Genomic DNA, 20,174 nt, shown 5'->3' with positions numbered 1-20,174 from the left:
TGGCCTGCGTGGTCTGCTTTCAAAGCCAGCGATTTAGCCCTATGCTAAACAGCCCACACCTGGGTCAGCAAACTGCCACTTTCACTTTCCTGAGCTGGGCCCATCTGTTTCCTGAACTTGGACTGATCTGAGTCAGACCAAACCCGATTGAGAAACAACCTTTTTAATCATCCCCACCACAATATCCAGTGTTTGATTCTCAGGTCTGGCAGGAAAAGGGAATATTTTACTGCCCACACAGGATGTTGTGTCCATTAGCAGGTTTGTCCAGTGAGTGACGTGTTCTTCCTACAGTGTCCAGTATCTATACCACACAGTCTGTTATATGGTCCATTCCCATTATATTTCACAGCACAGGACACAGAACTATTCAAACATTGAAGCAAAATCTTCCAGATGATGTGATGAAAATCTCATTATTTTACAAATGGTGATCACACTGTCGCTTTACAGTTTAAACATTCCCTTGTAATTAAATAATTCCATCTGGAACTAACTCCGAGTGAGAGAGCCCAGGAACAGTCCCACATCTGATCACTCCATAATTTCACATTGAACAGCTTCAATACTCTGTGCTCTGTAACAAATCCCAACTCTTTTCACATCAACTTGAAACATTCTGGTCAGTATGATGGATAAATATGAATATATTCCATCGCTGTGTGAAGATAGAACATTCTGGAACTATATCTGACACTAGGACCATCTCAGTCTCAGTTTCACAATTCATTGAAAGCAAGATGACAGAAAAAGCAAATTAGTGCAGTGATTAATCCCCGTTCCCCAATAGAGGGCCCAGCACCCGGTACTATTGAGTTTTGCCCTGTATCTGTGCAGTGTGGAGACGTGTTCAGCAATGAATTTGAGACGTTGAAGGAAGGCCTAATTATAAACAATATTAATGGGAAATAGAGCAGGCGGGACTCAGAGACAGTCAAATATATCAGGGCTGGAGTCACATGTACGGTTAACGTGTGGGTGGACAATCACGTGTTTGCTCCACATTTGGTTGGTTCAGTGAGTGGTGAAGAACATGGCAGGTAGAATATGATGTGATGATGTTTGGGCTCCTTAGTTAAGGGTGGATGATCCGAGTTTAGTGGGAGTACATTCCCTGTTTATTAGACAGATTACACACTCGAGGGACAGTGTGGGAAGGTGGAGTTAAGGTCGAAGATCAGCCATGATCTTCCTGAACGGTGGAGCGGACTTGAAGAGTCTCTGTTTCTATTTAATTTTCAACAGACATTGCGTTCCCTTAAACGTCCTTCTTGGGGTAAGGAGATTAAAACTATGAATAAAGAACAAAGAAAAATGACAGCACAGGAACAGGCCCTTCGGCCCTCCAAACCTTCGCCGATCCAGATCCTCTATCTAAAACTGTCGCAAATAACAAAGAAAAATTAAACTATGCTCAGTATTCCAGATTAAACCCAATGGAAAGTTAAACACTCAGAATAGAGTTAAGCACTTCTCACTGTTTGATGCCTTGAAAGGTACAGAACCTTCCAGAAAACCTTCATTATCCTGTCTTCATAAAACCCATTGCCATTAGCCCATGTGTGGTAAAAAAAGACATGGAAAAAAATGTGCTATTGAAGGGTCGGTTGTCTTGTTCCAAATCCTTCAGTAATTGAATCACACGTTCTTCAGTTTGCTGATCATCAACTTTCGTGTCAAAAGCCCTGTAACAGAATTAAGAACAGAGGAATTTAATTTTTATCTTCCTGACAAATTCTGTTTGGAAAGTCGGTTGCCAGGACAACAGGGGCAGGGGTTGACCATTCAGCCCATTGAGCGGCCTGCACCAGTCAGTTAGTCCACAGCTGGAGTAAGATCATCGAGAAGCTGGCCAAATGGGCAGGCAAGTGGCAGATAGAGTTTAACACAGAGAAATGTGAGGTGATGCATTTTACAGAAAGGGTGGAGAGAGTCAATGCAGACTAAATGGCACAGTTCTAAAGAGAGTGCAGTAGCAGAGGGACCTCGGGCTGCCACCGTGACTGGACAGGCAAAAGCAACAAGAGGCCGGTGTGAACATCACTTCCATCCGATAATCGATATGGAAGCAGAACTGACCCCCCCAGAATAGATTAGAACATAGAACACAGAAAAATATAGCACAGAACAGGCCCTTCGGCCCACCATGTTGTGCCAAACTTTTGTCCTAGATTAAGAACAAATTAATCTACACCCCATTATTCTACCCTAATCCATGTACCTATCCAATAGCCGCTCGGAGGACCCTAATGTTTCTGACTCAACTACTTCCACAGGCAGTGCATTCCATGCCCCACTACTCTCTGGGTAAAGAACCTACCTCTGACATCCTCCCTATATCTTCCACCATTCACCTTCAATTTATGTCCCTTTGTAATGGTTTGTTCCACCCGGGGAAAAAGTCTCTGACTGTCTACTCTATCTATTCCCCTGATCATCTTATAAACCTCTATCAAGTCGCCCCTCATCCTTCTCCGCTCTAATGAGAAAAGGCCTAGCACCCTCAACCTTTCCTCGTAAGACCTACTCTCCATTCCAGGCAACATCCTGGTAAATCTCCTTTGCACCTTTTCCAAAGCTTCCCCATCCTTCCTAAAATGAGGTGACCAGACTGCACACAGTACTCCAAATGTGGCCTTACCAAGGTTTTGCATCATCACCTCACGGCTTTTAAGTTCAATCCCTCTGCTAATGAACGCTAGCACACCATAGGCCTTCTTCACAGCTCTAACCACTTGAGTGGCAACTTTCAGAGATCTATAAACATAGACCCCAAGATCTCTCTGCTACTCCACATGGCCAAGAACCCTACCGTTAACCCTGTATTCCACATTCATATTTGTCCTTCCAAAATGGACAACCTCACACTTGTCAGGGTCAAACTCCATCTGCCAAATCTCAGCCCAGCTCTGCATCCTATCAATGTCTCTTTGCAGCCGACAACATCACTCCTCAATATCCACAACTCCACCAATCTTCGTATCGTCTGCAAATTTACTGACCCACAATTCAACTCCCTCATCCAAGTCATTTATGAAAATCACAAACAGCAGAGGACCCAGAACTGATCCCTGCGGTATGCCACTGGTAACTGGGCTCCAGGCTGAATATTTGCCATCCACCACAACTCTCTGTCTTCTATCGGTTAGCCAGTTTGTTATCCAACTGGCCAAATTTCCCACTATCCCATGCCTCCTTACTTTCTGCATAAAGTTACCATGGGGAACCTTATCAAATGCCTTACTAAAATCCATGTACACTACATCCACTGCTTTACCTTCATCCACATGCTTGGTCACCTCCTCAAATAATTCAACAAGACTTGTGAGGCAAGACCTACCCCACATAAATCCGTGCTGACAATCCCTAATCAGGCAGTGTCTTTCCAGATGCTCAGAAATCCTATCCCTCAGTACCACTTCCATTACTTTGCCTACCATAGAACATAGAACATTACAGCGCAGTACGGGCCCTTCGGCCCTCGATGTTGCGCCGACCTGTGAAACCATCTGAAGCCTATCTGACCTACACTATTCCATTTTCATCCATATATCTATCCAGTGACCACTTAAATGCCCTTAAAGTTGGCGAGTCTACTACTGTTGCAGGCAGGGCGTTCCACACCCCTACTACTCTCTGAGTAAAGAAACTGCCTCTGACATCTGTCCTATATCTACTACCCCTCAATTTAAAGCTATGTCCCCTCGTGTTGGTCATCACCATCCGAGGAAAAAGACTCTCACTGTCCACCCTATCTAACCCTCTAACTATCTTATATGTCTCTATTAAGTCACATCTCAGCCTTCTCCTTTCTAACGAAAACAACCTCAAGTCCCTGAGCCTTCCCTCATAAGACCTTCCCTCCATACCAGCAACATCCTAGTAAATCTCCTCTGAACCCTTTCCAAAGCTTCCACATCCTTCCTATAATGTGGTGACCAGAACTGCACGCAGCACTCCAGGTGCGGCCGCACCAGAGTTATGTACAGCTGCAGCATGACCTTGTGGCTCCGAAACTCAATCCCCCTGCTGATAAAGGCTAGCACACCATATGCCTTCTTAACAGCCCTATTAACCTGGGTGGCAACTTCCAGGGATTTATGTACCTGGATGCCGATATCTCTCTGTTCATCTACACTACCAAGAATCTTGCCATTAGCCCAGTACTCTGCATTCCTGTTAATCCTTCCAAAGTGAACCACCTCACACTTTTCCGCATTAAAGTCCATCTGCCACCTCTTTGCCCAGCTCTGCAGCTTATCTATGTCCCTCTGTAACCTATAACATCCTTCAGCACTATCCACAACTCCACCGACCTTCGTGTCATCTGCAAATTTACTAACCCATCCTTCTACACCCTCTTCCAGGTCATTTATAAAAATGACAAACAGCAGTGGCCCCAAAACAGATCCTTGCGGTACACCACTAGTAACTGAACTCCAGGATGAACATTTGCCATCAACCACCACCCTCTGTCTTCTTTCAGCTAGCCAATTACTGATCCAAACCGCTAAATCACCTTCAATCCCGTACTTCCGTATTTTCTGCAATAGCCGACCGTGGGGAATCTTATCAAACGCCTTACTGAAATCCATATACACCACATCAACCGCTTTACCCTCATCCACCTGTTTGGTCACCTTCTCAAAAAACTCAATAAGGTTTGTGAGGCATGACCTACCCTTCACAAAACCGTGTTGACTATCGCTAATCAAGATGATTATAAACCCTATCTCTTATAAACTTTTCCAACATTTTACCCACAACTGAAGTAAGGCTCACAGGTCTATAATTACCAGGGTTGTCCCTATTCCTTTTCATGAACAGGGGCACGACATTCACCACTCTCCAATCCCCTGGTACCACCCCTGTTGACAGTGAGGACGAAAAGATCATTGCCAACGGCTCTGCATTTTCATCTCTTGCTTCCCATTGAATCCTTGGATATATCCCGTCAGGCCCGGGGGCCTTGTCTATCCTCAAGTTTTTCAAAATGCCCAACACAACTTCTTTCTGAACAAGTATCTCCTCGAGCTTACCAGTCTGTTTCACACTGTCCTCTCAAACAATATGGCCCCTCTCATTCGTAATTACTGGAAAAAAGTACTCGTTCAAGACCTCTATCTCTTCAGAATCAATACACAATCTCCCGCTACTCTCCATGATCAGACATACCCTCACTCTAGTCATTCTCATATTTCTCACCTCTGTGTAAAAGGCCTTGGGGTTTTCCTTGATCCTACCCGCCAAAGATTTTTCATGCCCTCTCTTAGCTCTCCTAATCCCTTTCTTCAGTTCCCTCCTGGCTATCTTGTATCCCTCCAGCGCCCTGTCTGAACCTTGTTTCCTCAGCCTTACATAAGTCTCCTTATTCCCCTTAACAAGACATTCAACCTCTCTTGTCAACCATGGTTCCCTCACTCGACCATCTCTTCGCTGTCTGACAGGGACATACATATCAAGGACACATAGTATCTGTTCCTTGAACAATTCCACATTTTCATTGTGTCCTTCCCCGACAGCCTTTGTTCCCAATTTATGCACTTCAGTTCTTATCTGACAGCATCATATTTACCCTTCCCCCAATTGTAAACATTTCCCTGTTCCACGCACCTATCCCTCTCCATTACTATTTTATACATCTCAATCTCAAGGGGCAGGTTTAGCTCACTGGGCTAAATCGCTGGCTGTTAAAGCAGACCAAGCAGGCCAGCAGCACGGTTCGATTCCCGTACCAGCCTCCCCGGACAGGCGCCGGAATGTGGCGACTAGGGGCTTTTCACAGTAACTTCATTGAAGCCTACTCATGACAATAAGCCATTTTGATTTTGATTTTGACTAAAGTGAAAGTCACAGAATTGTGGTCACTACCTCCAAAATGCTCCCCCACTAACAAATCTATCACCTGCCCTGGTTCATTACCAAGTACCAAATCCAATATGGCCTCCCCTCTGGTCAAACAATCTACATACTGTGTTAGAAAAGCTTCCTGGACACACTGCACAAACACCACCCCATCCAAACTATTTGACCTAAAGAGTTTCCACTCAATGTTTGGGAAGTTGAAGTCACCCATGACTACTACCCTGTGACTTCTGCACCTTTCCAAAATCTATTTCCCAATCTGTTCCTCCACATCTCTGCTGCTATTGGGGGGCCTATAGAAAACTCCCAACAAGGTGACTGCTCCTTTCCTATTTCTGACTTCAACCCATATTACCTCAGTAGGCAGATCCTCCTCGAACTGCCTTTCTGCAGCTGTTATACCATCTCTAATTAACAATGCCACCCTCCCACCTCTTTTACCATCCTCCCTAATCTTGTTGAAACATCTATACCCAGGGACCTCCAACAACCATTTCTGCCCCTCTTCTATCCAAGTTTCCGTGATGGCCACCACATCGTAGTCCCAAGTACCGATCCAGGCCTTAAGGTCACCCACCTTATTCCTGATGCTCGTTGCGTTGAAGTATATACACTTCAACCCATCTCCTTGCCAGCAAGTACTCTCCTTTGTCAGTGTTACCTTCCCCACTGCCTCCCTACATGCTTTGACATCCTGAACATCAGCTACCTTAGTTGCTGGAATAAAATCCGGTTCCCATTCCCCTGCCAAATTAGTTTAAACCCTCCCGAAGAGTACTAGAAAACCTCCCTCCCAGGATATTGGTGCCCCTCTGGTTCAGATGCAACCCGTCCTGCTTGTACAGGTCCCACCTTCCCCAGAATGCGCTCCAATTATCCAAATACCTGAAGCCCTCTCTCCTACACCATTCCTGCAGCCACGTGTTCAACTGCATTCTCTCCCTATTCCTAGCCTCGCTATCACGTGGCACCAGCATTAAACCAGAGATGACAACTCTGTCTGTCCTGGCATTTAACTTCCAGCCTAACTCCCTAAACTCGTTTATTACATCCACACCCCTTTTGATGAAAAAAATGAAATGAAAATGAAAATGGCTTATTGTCACGAGTAGGCTTCAAATGAAGTTACTGTGGAAAGCCCCTAGTCGCCACATTCCGGCGCCTGTTCGGGGAGGCTGGTACGGGAATCGAACCGTGCTGCTGGCCTGCTTGGTCTGCTTTAGGGGCAGTTTAGCTCACAGGGCTAATTGCTGACTTTGAAAGCAGACCAAAGCAAGCCAGCAGCACGGTTCGATTCCCGTACCAGCCTCCCCGAACAGGCGCCGGAATGTGGCGACTAGGGGCTTTCCACAGTAACTTCATTTGAAGCCTACTCGTGACAATAAGCCATTTTCATTTCATTTCATTTAAAAGTCAGCAATTTAGCCCAGTGTGCTAAACAGCCCCTTTTCCTACCTACGTCGTTGGTACCAATGTGCACCACGACTTCTGTCTGCTCAACCTCCCCCTTCAGGATCCTGAAGACACGATCCAAGACATCCTTGGCCCAGGCACCCGTGAGGCATCGTACCTTCCGGGAGTCTCGCTCGCGACCACAGAATCTCCGATCTATTCCCCTAACCATTGAATCTCCTACTACTATTGCTTTTCTACTCTCCCCCCTTCCCTTCTGAGTCCCAGAACCAGACGCACTGCGAGAGAACTGGCCGCTAGGGCCTTCCCCTCAACATCATCCTAAACAGTATACTTGATTTGAAGGGGAATGGCCACGAGGGATCCCAGCACTGTCTGCCCGTTCGTTTTCTTTCCCCTGACTGTAACACAGCTACTCTTGTCCTGTACCTTGGGTGTGGCTACCTCCCTGTTACTCTTCTCTATAAACCCCTCTGCTTCCTGGATGATCCGAAGTTCATTGATCTCCAGCTCCAGTTCCCTAACACGGTCTCTGAGGAGCTGGAGCTGGGTGCACATCCCGCAGGTATAGTCCACGGGGACACAAGTGGTATCCCTTACCACCCACATCCTACAGGAGGAGCATGCAACTGCTCTAGCCTCAATCCCCTCTTACCTTACAGAATATAGCTGCCCTGTGGACCAATTGGATCTCCGCCCTCTGACTCTGCTCCCAATAAGCTGTACTCTCTGTATACTCCCTCTGACTCTGCTCCCAATAAGCTGCACTCTCTGTATACTCCCTCTGACTCTGCTCCCAATAAGCTGTACTCTCTGTAAACTCCCTCCGACTCTGCTCCCAATAAGCTGTACTCTCTGTAAACTCCCTCCGACTCTGCTCCCAATAAGCTGTACTCTCTGTATACTCCCTCCGACTCTGCTCCCAATAAGCTGTACTCTCTGTATACTCCCACTGACTCTGCTCCCAATAAGCTGTACTCTCTGTATACTCCCTGCTCCCTTCTTGCTGTTTGAGGAAATGTTGGAAACAAAATCAAAGGGGCACCTTCCTCCCTCCTCACCCAACTCCCTTAGTCACCAAACTCTCACTATAGCACTCAAATGCACCCAAATTCAGCACTCCCTCAGTCACCAAACTCTCACTATAGCACTCAAATGCACCCAAATTCAGCACTCCCTCAGTCACCAAACTCTCACTATAGCACTCAATTGCACCCAAATTCAGCACTCCATCAGTCACCAAACTCTCACTATAGCACTCAAATGCACCCAAATGCAGCACTCACACAGTCACCAAACTCTCACCATAGCACTCAAATGCACCCAAATGCAGCACTCCATCGGTCACCAAACTCTCCCTATAGCACTCAAATGCACCCAAATTCAGCACTCCCTCAGTCACCAAACTCTCACTGTAGCACTCAAATGCACCTAAATGCAGCACTCCCTCAGTCACCAACCTCTCCCTATAGCACTCAAATGCACCCAAATGCAGCACTCCCTCAGTCACCAAACTCTCCCTATAGCACTCAAATGCACCCAAATTCAGCACTCCCTCAGTCACCAAACTCACACTGTAGCACTCAAATGCACCCAAATGCAGCACTCCCTCATCTCCAACGTCTCCCTATAGCACTCAAATGTACCCAAATGCAGCACTCCCTCAGTCACCAAACTCTCCCTATAGCAATCAAATGCACCCAAATTCAGCACACCCTCAGTCACCAAACTCTCACTGTCGCACTCAATTGCACCCAAATTCAGCACTCCCTCAGTCACCAAACTCTCACTGTAGCACTCAATTGCACCCAAATTCAGCTCTCCCTCAGTCACCAAACTCTCACTATAGCACTCAAATGCACCCAAATGCAGCACTCCCTCAGTCACCAAACTCTCCCTATAGCATTCAAATGCACCCAAATTCAGCACTCCCTCAGTCACCAAACTCTCACTGTAGCACTCAAATGCACCCAAATGCAGCACTCCCTCATCTCCAACCTCTCCCTATAGCACTCAAATGTACCCAAATGCAGCACTCCCTCAGTCACCAAACTCTCCCTAAAGTACTCAAATGCACCCAAATTCAGCACTCCCTCAGTCACCAAACTCTCACTGTAGCACTCAAATGCACCCAAATTCAGCACTCCCTCTGTCACCAAACTCTCACTATAGCACTCAAATTCACCCAAATTCAGCACTCCCTCAGTCACCAAACTCTCCCTATAGCACTCAAATGCACCCAAATTCAGCACACCCTCAGTCACCAAACTTTCACTGTAGCACTCAAATGCACCCAAATTCAGCACTCCCTCAGTCACCAAACTCTCCCGATAGCACTCAAATGCACCCAAATTCAGCACTCCCTCAGTCACCAAACTCTCACTGTAGCACTCAAATGCACCCAAATTCAGCACTCCCTCAGTCACCAAACTCTCACTATAGCACTCAAATGCACCCAAATTCAGCAGCCCTCAGGCACCAAACACTCAATGTAGCACTCAAATGCACCCAAATTCAGCACTCCCTCAGTCACCAAACTCTCACTGTAGCACTCAATTGCACCCAAATTCAGCACTCCATCAGTCACCAAACTCTCACTATAGCACTCAATTGCACCCAAATTCAGCACTCCCTCAGTCACCAAACTCTCACTATAGCACTCAAATGCACCCAAATTCAGCACTCCATCAGTCACCAAACTCTCACTATAGCACTCAAATGCACCCAAATGCGGCACTCCCTCACTCACCAAACTCTCCCTATAGCACTCAAATGCACCCAAATTCAGCACTCCCTCAGTCACCAAACTCTCACTATAGCACTCAATTGCACCCAAATTCAGCACTCCCTCAGTCACCAAACTCTCACTATAGCACTCAAATGCACCCAAATTCAGCACTCCATCAGTCACCAAACTCTCACTATAGCACTCAAATGCACCCAAATGCAGCACTCCCTCAGTCACCAAACTCTCCCTATAGCACTCAAATGCACCCAAATTCAGCACTCCCTCAGTCACCAAACTCTCACTATAGCACTCAAATGCACCCAAATTCAGCACTCCCTCAGTCACCAAACTCTCCCTATAGCACTCAAATGCACCCAAATTCAGCACTCCCTCAGTCACCAAACTCTGCCTATAGCACTCAAATGCACCCAAATTCAGCACTCCCTCAGTCACCAAACTCTCACTGTAGCACTCAAATGCACCCAAATTCAGCACAGCCTTAGTCACCAAACTCTCACTGTAGCACACAAATGCACCCAAATTCAGCACAGCCTTAGTCACCAAACTCTCACTATAGCACTCAAATTCACCCAAATTCAGCACTCCCTCAGTCACCAAACTCTCCCTATAGCACTCAAATGCACCCAAATTCAGCACTCAGTGCAAACCAATCCTCTGCCATTCCTGCGGGAAAACGCCAGTGTGAGAAACATTCTTCACAATGTAGTGTGCCAAAGTCAGGATGCCTGGCACTGCCCACAGAGTTGAGGATGGCGAGCGCCCACAACCCTGGACCCTTGAACATCACAGCAGTGGGGTGGGGCAGATTGGGCCCTTGAATCTTCCGTATTATGTATTCTGGAGGTTGTCCTTCTCCTGGCCTGTTTCTGGGTGACCAATGTTCCTGGAAATCTATCTGCATTTTCAGGAGGTCCACCTTCTTTTGTCAACATGGCTCAGTGTTGTTGGCCATCTTTTCAATATGACACCCGGGCAGGAGGGCGGACTCCACACCATCCAGGCCTGACCCACTGCTGAAAACAGCGGAAAACACCCAGGGGAATAATTAATGATGGGTGGGAAGATTCAGAGTGTTTTCCAGCAAGACGCCGCAGCAGGAACACTCCACATTCCCGCCCACACCACGGCACTCAAAACGGGAGAATCCCGCCCCAGGCTGAGTGATGTTGATACAAGAGCTGAGAGAAAGGAAACATCAATCACAATATATCAGTCACTAAACTCACCTGCCATAGAACCAAACACGAGGTTCAGTTTGTAATGTAACTGTTGGATCTGTTGGTTCAGGTGGGTTGTTGACTTCGGGAACTATCCGGAGATATACACTGAATCTTTGTTGTATTTTGCCATTTTCTAAATATCCAAAAACTCCCCAAGGTGCAGTGAGAGGGACAACAGTACCTGTAGACAGAGAGACAGAGAATTTAACTGGGTAATCAGCTTACGGGGAGTAAAAAGTTACAGGTGAGGGGGCAGGGTGACTTTGTTGAAATGTGGAAAATGTTGTGATATCACTTTAATGGAATATGCAAATGAACAAGTAGCCAGGATGTAGAGCAGCACTTGATGAACTAACTCCACCATCAACAACAACCAAACAAATCATCCTAAAGCCCTGACAATCGTGGCTGGAAACTTCAACCAGGCCGACCTCAGGAATGTTCCACCCAAACTCCATCAACATATCTCCTGCTCTGCCAGAGGTACAAACACCCTGGACCACTGCTACACGGGCATCAAAGGATTCTCCCGCTCCATTCCCCAACCACACTTTGGCAAATCCAACCACAAGTCAGTATTCCTACTTCCGGCTTACAAACAGCAACACCAGCGTGATGCATCGGAACAGCTTCTTCCCCACAGCTACTGGACTCCTCAACGACTCCCCCCCGGACTGATCTGTTCAATGTAAGAACACTATTCACGATGCTCTATGCTGCTCTTGCTCATGTTTTTGCTTTGTTTGGCCCCTTGCTCCGCACTGTAACCAGTCACTGTCGATGTCCCATATGTCAATGTTCTCTGTTGATTATTATTTTGTCTGCTTTGTACGTACTGTGTACGTTCCCTCGGCCGCAGAAAAATACTTTTCACTGTACTTCGGTACATGTGACAATAAATCAAATCAATCAGCACGTGCCCAGCATGGTCCCATTGAGTGGCGGACTGGCCAGGGTGCCAGCTTGCCCGATGGCAAGTGGGCCCCTGATGAAGTGGACCCCCTATATCAAATAAAAATGCAATAAAGAAAGAAACACAGACAACCATTTTAGTAATAAAAAGGAATAGGAAAAAAAAGAGAACAGGACACAAATAAGCAGTGCATGAAAAGGAACGAAGCAGGGGAGATAGTGGAAGGATGTGGAATAAGGGGGCCCAGGTCGGGAATAATTAAGGAAATTCCATGTTTTCAGCAAGAGTGTGTGAATTTAAAGATAAAGTTACAAATCGTGATTTGAGATGGTCGGCAACTTCAAAGGATATCAAGCAGTAGTCTTGGTTCAGCCGGTACATCGGTCCGGGGCCCGGAGAGCCAGGAAGGGGCCCGTGAATCTCTGAAGGGCCCTTAAAAATTATAATTAATTAGATAAATAAATCTCCAACTTCTTTCCTGAGATTTGTATTCTAACTTAATAAAATATAATTGTTTTTAAAAAGAGCAATACCAAATAAAAATGCAATAAAGAAACAAACAAATAATCACTCAGTGTATGAAGGAACGAAGCAGTGTTAAATGGATGTGAAAAGGAGTGGAGGGGGGGGGTGGGGGGGGGGGGGGGGAGGTGTTGGTTCACCCGGGTCAGACATAGTTGGAAATCCACGTTTTCAGCAAGAGTGTGTGAATTTAAAGATAAAGTTACAGTTCGTGATTTGAGATGGTCGGCACCTTGAAAGGATTTCAAGCAGTACATAGGGTCGTGAGGTCACCGAAAAGGAGAAGCGGTACCTCTGACCGGGAATCATGAGGTCAAAGATATTGAAGTGATAAGCCATGATCGGTAAACTCAAAGGGTTGCGACTTGTAACACTACACTGGTATCAAACTGGACCCTATCTCCCTACACCCCTTTCACAATCCTGCTTCCACATTGCCATCTTGACATCATCAAGCCATCAGAACAACCCCCCTGACCCCCACAACACACCTCACACTCCTCCCCTGGTCAAACTTTGTACCTTTGTTGTGGTGGCTGCTGAGTGTCACAGAGCTGCCCAGAAAGACACTGCTGTGTGTCACTGCTGGAAGGTCAGACAGCACAGAGCTGCCCAGATAGACACTGGTGTGTGTTCCTGCTGGAAGGGCAGACAGCACAGAGCTGCCCAGATAGACACTGGTGAGTGTCCCTGCTGGAAGTGCAGACAGCACAGAGCTGCCCAGATAGACACTGGTGTGAGTCACTGCTGGAAGGGGCAGACAGCACAGAGCTGTTCAGATAGACACTGGTGTGTGTCCCTGCTGGAAGGGCAGACAGCACAGAGCTGCCCAGATAGACACTGGTGTGAGTCACTGCTGGAAGGAGGAGACAGCACAGAGCTGTCCAGATAGACACTGGTGTGTGTCCCTGCTGGAAGGGCAGACAGCACAGAGCTGCCCAGATAGACACTGGTCTGTGTCACTGCTGGAAGGGCAGACAGCACAGAGCTGCCCAGATAGACACTGGTGTGTGTCCCTGCTGGAAGGGCAGACAGCACAGAGCTGTCCAGATAGACACTGGTCTGTGTCACTGCTGGAAGGGCAGACAGCACAGAGCTGCCCAGATAGACACTGGTCTGTGTCACTGCTGGAAGGGCAGACAGCACAGAGCTGTGCAGATAGACACTGGTGTGTGTCACTGCTGGAAGGGCAGACAGCACAGAGCTGCCCAGATAGACACTGGTGTGTGTCACTGCTGGAAGGGCAGACAGCACAGAGCTGCCCAGATAGACACTGGTGTGTGTCACTGCTGGAAGGGCAGACAGCACAGAGCTGTCCAGATAGACACTGGTGTGTGTCCCTGCTGGAAGGGCAGACAGCACAGAGCTGCCCAGATAGACACTGGTGTGTGTCACTGCTGGAAGGGCAGACAGCACAGAGCTGCCCAGATAGACACTGGTCTGTGTCACTGCTGGAAGGGGGAGGAGGAGGCCCCTGTACTCGCCAAGCTGGCACAGTATTGAACAGGAAACGGTGACACAGGAGTGTCCATGTGTCCAGCAGCATGGAGCTGTCCATGAAGTCTCGCTGGTCATGTAGATGGAAGGTAAGAACTGGTTTGCCCGGCAGAGTGGTGAGCAGCGAAATGAGAGGCAGTGGCGTAGTGGTATTGTTGCTGGGCCAGTAATCCAGAGACTTAGGGCACTGCTCTGGGGACCCACATGGGCGGCACGGTAGCACAGTGGTTAGCACTGTTGCTTCACAGCAACAGGGACCCGGGTTCGATTCCCGGCTTGGGTCACTGTTTGTGTAGATTGTCGTGGGTTGTCAATTTTAGAAATGTTTTGTCTTATCACATGGCTTCAGTGACGTCATTGTGTGGGCGGAGCTGGGCTGTGGCTCTGAGTTTTACTTTCATTTTCACTTTTAACTGCTGTATTCAGACAGAGAAGTATCTTGGAGTCTCTCTCTCTCTACCGTCAGTGTAACAGCTGTTTCCAGGCAGCTTGGTAACTTGAAATTAAATAATTACTTTCTGGAATGAATTCAAACCCACTGTTTTGGGAAGCAAACAGGAGCATGAAATGAAAATCGCTTATTGTCACGAGTAGGCTTCAATGAAGTTACTGTGAAAAGCCCCTAGTCGCCACATTCCAGCACCTGTTCGGGGAGGCTGGTACGGGAATTGAACCGTGCTGCTGGCCTGCCTTAGTCTGCTTTCAAAGCCAGCGATTTAGCCCAATGTGCTAAACCAGCCAGCCCTAGAGGATTTTCACAGTAACTTCATTGCAGTGTTAATGTTAGCCTATTTGTGACAATCATGAAGATTATAATAAAGAATGATTATTTGGCCACTTTCCAGCAGTATGTAATCCAATCTGGTTACACTATCTTAGTAGGCTCCACAACTGAAGTGGCTGGTTTAGCACAGTGGGCTAAACAGCTGGCTTGTAATGCAGAACAATGCCAGCAACGTGGGATCAATTCCCGTACCAGCCTCCCCAAACAGTCTTCGGAATATGGCAAGTCGCGACGTTTCACAGTAACTTCATTTGAAGCCGACTCGTGACAATAAGCGATTTTCATTTCATTTTAGTAACTTCATTTGAGGCCTACTCGTGAAAATAAGCGATTATTATTATTATTACGTGGTGGGGTTCCCAGGAATCTGCTGCTCAGTTACCCTCAACCACCATTAACCATTAAACATTCACCCTCAACCACCATTAACCATTAAACATTCCGCCTCAAACACCATAAACCATTAAACATTCCCCCTCAACCACCATTACCCATTAAACATTCACCCTCAACCACCATTAACCATTAAACATTCACCCTCAACCACCATTAACCATTAAACATTCAGCCTCAGCCACCATTAACCATTAAACATTCACCCTCAACCACCATTAACCATTAAACATTCACCCTGTACCACCATTAACCATTAAACATTCACCCTCAACCACCATTAACCATTAAACATTCACCCTGAACCACCATTAACCATTTAACATTCAGCCTCAACCACCATTAACCATTCACCCTCAACCATCATTAACCATTAAACATTCACCCTCAACCACCATTAACCATTAATCATTCACCCTCAACCACCATTAACCATTAATCATTCACCCTCAATCACCATAAACCATTAAACATTCACCCTCACCCACCATTAACCATTAACCATTCAGCCTCAACCACCATTAACCATTAAACATTCACCCTCAACCACCATTAACCATTAAATAACTGGGGGTCTTTCAAAAAGGTGTTAACTGGGGTTCAGGGTGAGCACATTCCTCTTAGAGTGAAGGGTAAGGCTGGGAGAAGGAGGGAACCCTGGATGACTCGGGATATTAAAGCCATGGTCAAAAGGAAGAAGGAGGCATTTAACAGGCTGAGGCAGCTGGGATCAAGTGGATCCCTTGAAGAGAACAGGGCTTGTCGGAGTAGAGTTAAGAGAGAAATCAGGAGGGCAAAAAGGGGACATGAGATTGTCTTGGCAGAGAAGGCAAATGGTAATCCAAAGAGCTTTTTCAGATACATAAAGGGTAAAAGGGTGAGTAGGGAGAGGGTAGGGTCTCTTCAGGATAAACAGGGTTATCTATGTGCAGATCCACAAGGGATTGGAGAGGTCCTAAATGAATATTCTCGTCCGTATTTACTGTTTATCAAGGGGATTTAAATCTACATGTCGATTGGTTTAACCAGGTCGGTCAAGGCTACCTTGAGGAGGAGTTTATTGAATGTATCCGCGATAGGTTCCCAGAACAGTATGTAATGGAACCTACGAGGGAACAAGCGGTCCTAGATCTTGTCCTGTGTAATGAGACAGGATTGATTCATGATCTCATAGTTAGGGATCCTCTCGGAAGGAGCGATCACAATATGGTGAAATTTAAAATACAGATGGAGGGTGAGAAAGTAAAATCAAATACTAGTGTTTTGTGTTTAAACAAAGGAGATTACAATGGGATGAGAGAAGAACTAGCTAAGGTAGACGGGGAGCAAAGACTTTATGGTGGAACAGTAGTGGAACAGTGGAGAACCTTCCATGCGATTTTTCACAGTGCTCAGCAAAGGTTTATACCAACAAAAAGGAAGGATGGTAGAAAGAGGGAAAATCGACCGTGGATATCTAAGGAAATAAGGGAGAGTATCAAATTGAAGGAAAAAGCATATAAAGTGGCAAAGATTGCTGGGAGATTAGAGGACTGGGAAATCTTTAGGGGGCAACAGAAAGCTACTAAAAAAGCTATAAAGAAGAGTAAGATAGAGTATGAGAGTAAACTTGCTCAGAATATAAAAACAGACAGTAAAAGGTTTTACAAATATATGAAACAAAAAAGAGTGGCTAAGGTAAATATTGGTCCTTTAGAGGATGAGAAGGGAGTTTTAATAATGGGAGATGAGGAAATGGCTGAGGAACTGAACAGGTTTTTTGGGTCGGTCTTCACAGTGGAAGACACAAATAACATGCCAGCGACTGATAGAAATGAGGCTATGGCAGGTGAGGACCTTGAGAGGATTGTTATCACTAAGGAGGTAGTGATGGGCAAGCTAATGGGGCTAAAGATAGACAAGTCTCCTTGCCCTGATGGAATGCATCCCAGAGTGCTAAAAGAAATGGCTAGGGAAATTGCAGATGCAGTAATGATGATTTACCAAAATTCACTAGACTCTGAGGTGGTCCCGGTGGATTGGAAATTAGCAAACATGACACCACTGTTTTAAAAAGGAGGTAGGCAGAGAGCAGGAAATTATAGGCCAGTGAGCTTAACTGCGGTAGTAGGGAAGATGCTGGAATCTATCATCAAGGAAGAAATAGCAAGGCATCTGGATAGATATTGTCCCATTGGGCAAACGCAGCATCGGTTCAGAAAGGGCATGTCATGCCTAACTAATTTAGTGGAATATTTTGAGGACATTACCAGTGCAGTAGATAATGGGGAGCCAATGGATGTGGTATATCTGGATTTCCAGAAAGCCTTTGACAAGGTGCCACACAAAAGGTTGCTGCATAAGATAAAGATGCATGGCATTAAGGGTAAAGTAGTAGCATGGATAGAGGATTGGTTAATTAATAGAAAGCAAAGAGTGGGGATTAATGGGTGTTTCTCTGGTTGGCAATCAGTAGCTAGTGGTGTCCCTCAGGGATCCGTGTTGGGCCCACAATTGTTCACAATTTACATAGATGATTTGGAGTTGGGGACCAAGGGCAATGTGTCCAAGTTTGCAGATGACACTAAGATGAGTGGTAAAGCGAAAAGTGCAGAGGATACTGGAAGTCTGCAGAGGGATTTGGATAGGTTAAGTGAATGGGCTCGGGTCTGGCAGATGGAATACAATGTTGACAAATGTGAGGTCATCCATTTTGGTCGGTATAACAGCAAACGGGATTATTATTTAAATTATAAAATATTAAAGCATGCCGCTATGCAGAGAGACGTGGGTGTGCTAGTGCATGAGTCACGGAAAGTTGGTTTACAGGTGCAACAGGTGATTAAGAAGGCAAATGGAATTTTGTCCTTCATTGCTAGAGGGATGGAGTTTAAGACTAGGGAGGTTATGTTGCAATTGTATAAGGTGTTAGTGAGGCCACACCTGGAGTATTGTGTTCAGTTTTGGTCTCCTTACTTGAGAAAGGACATACTGGCACTGGAGGGTGTGCAGAGAAGATTCACTAGGTTAATCCCAGAGCTGAAGGGGTTGGATTATGAGGAGAGGTTGAGTAGACTGGGACTGTACTCGTTGGAATTTAGAAGGATGACGGGGGATCTTATAGAAACATTTAAAATTATGAAGGTAATAGATAGGATAGATGTGGGTAGGTTGTTTCCACTGGCGGGTGAAAGCAGAACTAGGGGACATAGCCTCAAAATAAGGGGAAGTAGATTTAGGACTGAGTTTAGGAGGAACTTCTTCACCCAAAGGGTTGTGAATCTATGGAATTCCTTGCCCAGTGAAGCAGTTGAGGCTCCTTCATTACATGTTTTTGAGGTAAAGATAGATAGTTTTTTGAAGAATAAAGGGATTAAGGGTTATGGTGTTCGGGCCGGAAAGTGGAGCTGAGTCCACAAAACATCAGCCATGATCTCATTGAATGGCGGAGCAGGCTCGAGGGGCCAGATGGCCTACTCCTGTACCTAGTTCTTATTTTCTTATGTTTAGAAAAGCCGGAATGTTCGGTAAATTGGGGAAATAAAAAGTGATGCCTTGAGGAATGTACGTATTACGGAGAAGGAGGTGCTGGAAGTATTAACGCGCATCAAGATCGATAAATCCCCGAGACCTGATGAAATGTATCCCAGGGCATTGTGGGAGGCTAGGCAGGAAATTATCGGCCCCCTAGCTGAGATATTTAAATCATCAACAGCCACAGGAGAGGTGCCTGAAGATTGGAGGGTAGCAAATGTTGTGCCCTTGTTTAAGAAGAGCTGTAGGGATAAGCCTGGGAACTACAGACCGGTTAGCCTGACTTCTGTCGTGGGTAAATTGTTAGAAGATATTCTGAGGGGCAGGATCTACGGGCATTTAGACAGGCAAGGGCTAATTAGGGAAAGTCAGCCTGGCTTTGTGAGGGGAAAATCATGTCTCACCAATTTGTGTTTTTTGAAGGGGTAACCAAGAAGGTAGATGAGGGCAGCGCAGTCGACGTTGTCCAAATGGACTTTAGCAAGGCCTTTGACAAGGTACCGCATGGTAGGTTGTTGCAAAAGGTTAAATCTCACGGAATCCAGGATGAGGTAGCCAATTGGATGCAGAATTGGCTCGGCGACCGAAGCCAAAGGGTGGTTGTGGAGGGTTGTTTCTCAAACTGGAGGCCTGTAACCAGCGGTGTGCCTCAGGGATCGGTGCTGGGTCCACTGTGATTTGTTATATATATTAATGATGTGGATGAGAATGTAGGAGACATGGTTAGTAAGTTTGCAGATGACACCAAGATTGGTGCCATAGTGGACAGTGAAGAAGGTTCTATAAGATTGCAACAGGATCTTGACCAATTGGGCCAATGGGCCGATGAATGGCAGATGGAGTTTAATTTGGATAAATGTGAGGTGATGTATTTGGTGGATCGAATCGGGGCAGGACCTACTCAGTGAATGGTAGGGAGTTGGGGAGAGTTACAGAACAAAGAGATCTAGGGGAACAGGTTCATATCTCCTTGAAGGCAGAGTCACAGGTGGACAGGGTGGGGAAGAAGGCATTCAGCAGGCTAGGTTTTATTGGCCAGAATATTGAATACAGGAGTTGGGACGTCTTGTTGAAGTTGTACAAGACATTGGTCAGACCACACATGGAATACTGTGTTCAGTTCTGGGCACCCTATTATAGGAAGGATATTGATAAACTAGAAAGAGTACAGAAGAGATTTACGAGGCTGCTACCAGGACTTGATGGTCTGAGTTATAAGGAGAGGCTGGATAGGCTGTGACTATTTTCCCTGGAGCGTAGGAGGCTTAGGGGTGATCTTATAGAGGTTTATAAAATAATGAGGGG

The 20,174-nt window shown here is 46.2% G+C and overlaps 1 protein-coding gene across 2 annotated transcripts in view; it reads right to left on the bottom strand.

The window, feature by feature from the left end:
- Positions 1 to 277: 277 nt before the first annotated feature.
- LOC119966952 (heme-binding protein 2-like) overlaps positions 278 to 20,174 on the bottom strand; it is a 30,562-nt gene continuing 10,665 nt past the window's right edge. The window contains exons 3-5 of one of the 2 annotated variants that reach the window (XR_005460878.1): positions 11,254 to 11,428; positions 1,409 to 1,685; positions 278 to 1,291 (exon numbers count right to left, since the gene is read on the bottom strand). Coding sequence is in view for 1 of the 2 variants with exons in the window: in XM_038798906.1 (XP_038654834.1) it covers positions 1,523 to 1,685; positions 11,254 to 11,428 (338 nt within the window). In the remaining variant the exon portion in view is untranslated. Of the gene's footprint in view, positions 1,686 to 11,253; positions 11,429 to 20,174 lie in introns of both variants that reach the window. The other variant, XM_038798906.1, reaches the window with a different exon arrangement.

The sequence above is a fragment of the Scyliorhinus canicula genome, chromosome 6 (genome assembly GCF_902713615.1).
Source record: "Scyliorhinus canicula chromosome 6, sScyCan1.1, whole genome shotgun sequence".
Lineage (NCBI taxonomy): Eukaryota > Metazoa > Chordata > Chondrichthyes > Carcharhiniformes > Scyliorhinidae > Scyliorhinus > Scyliorhinus canicula.
This window is presented reverse-complemented; position numbering and strand designations above follow the sequence as displayed.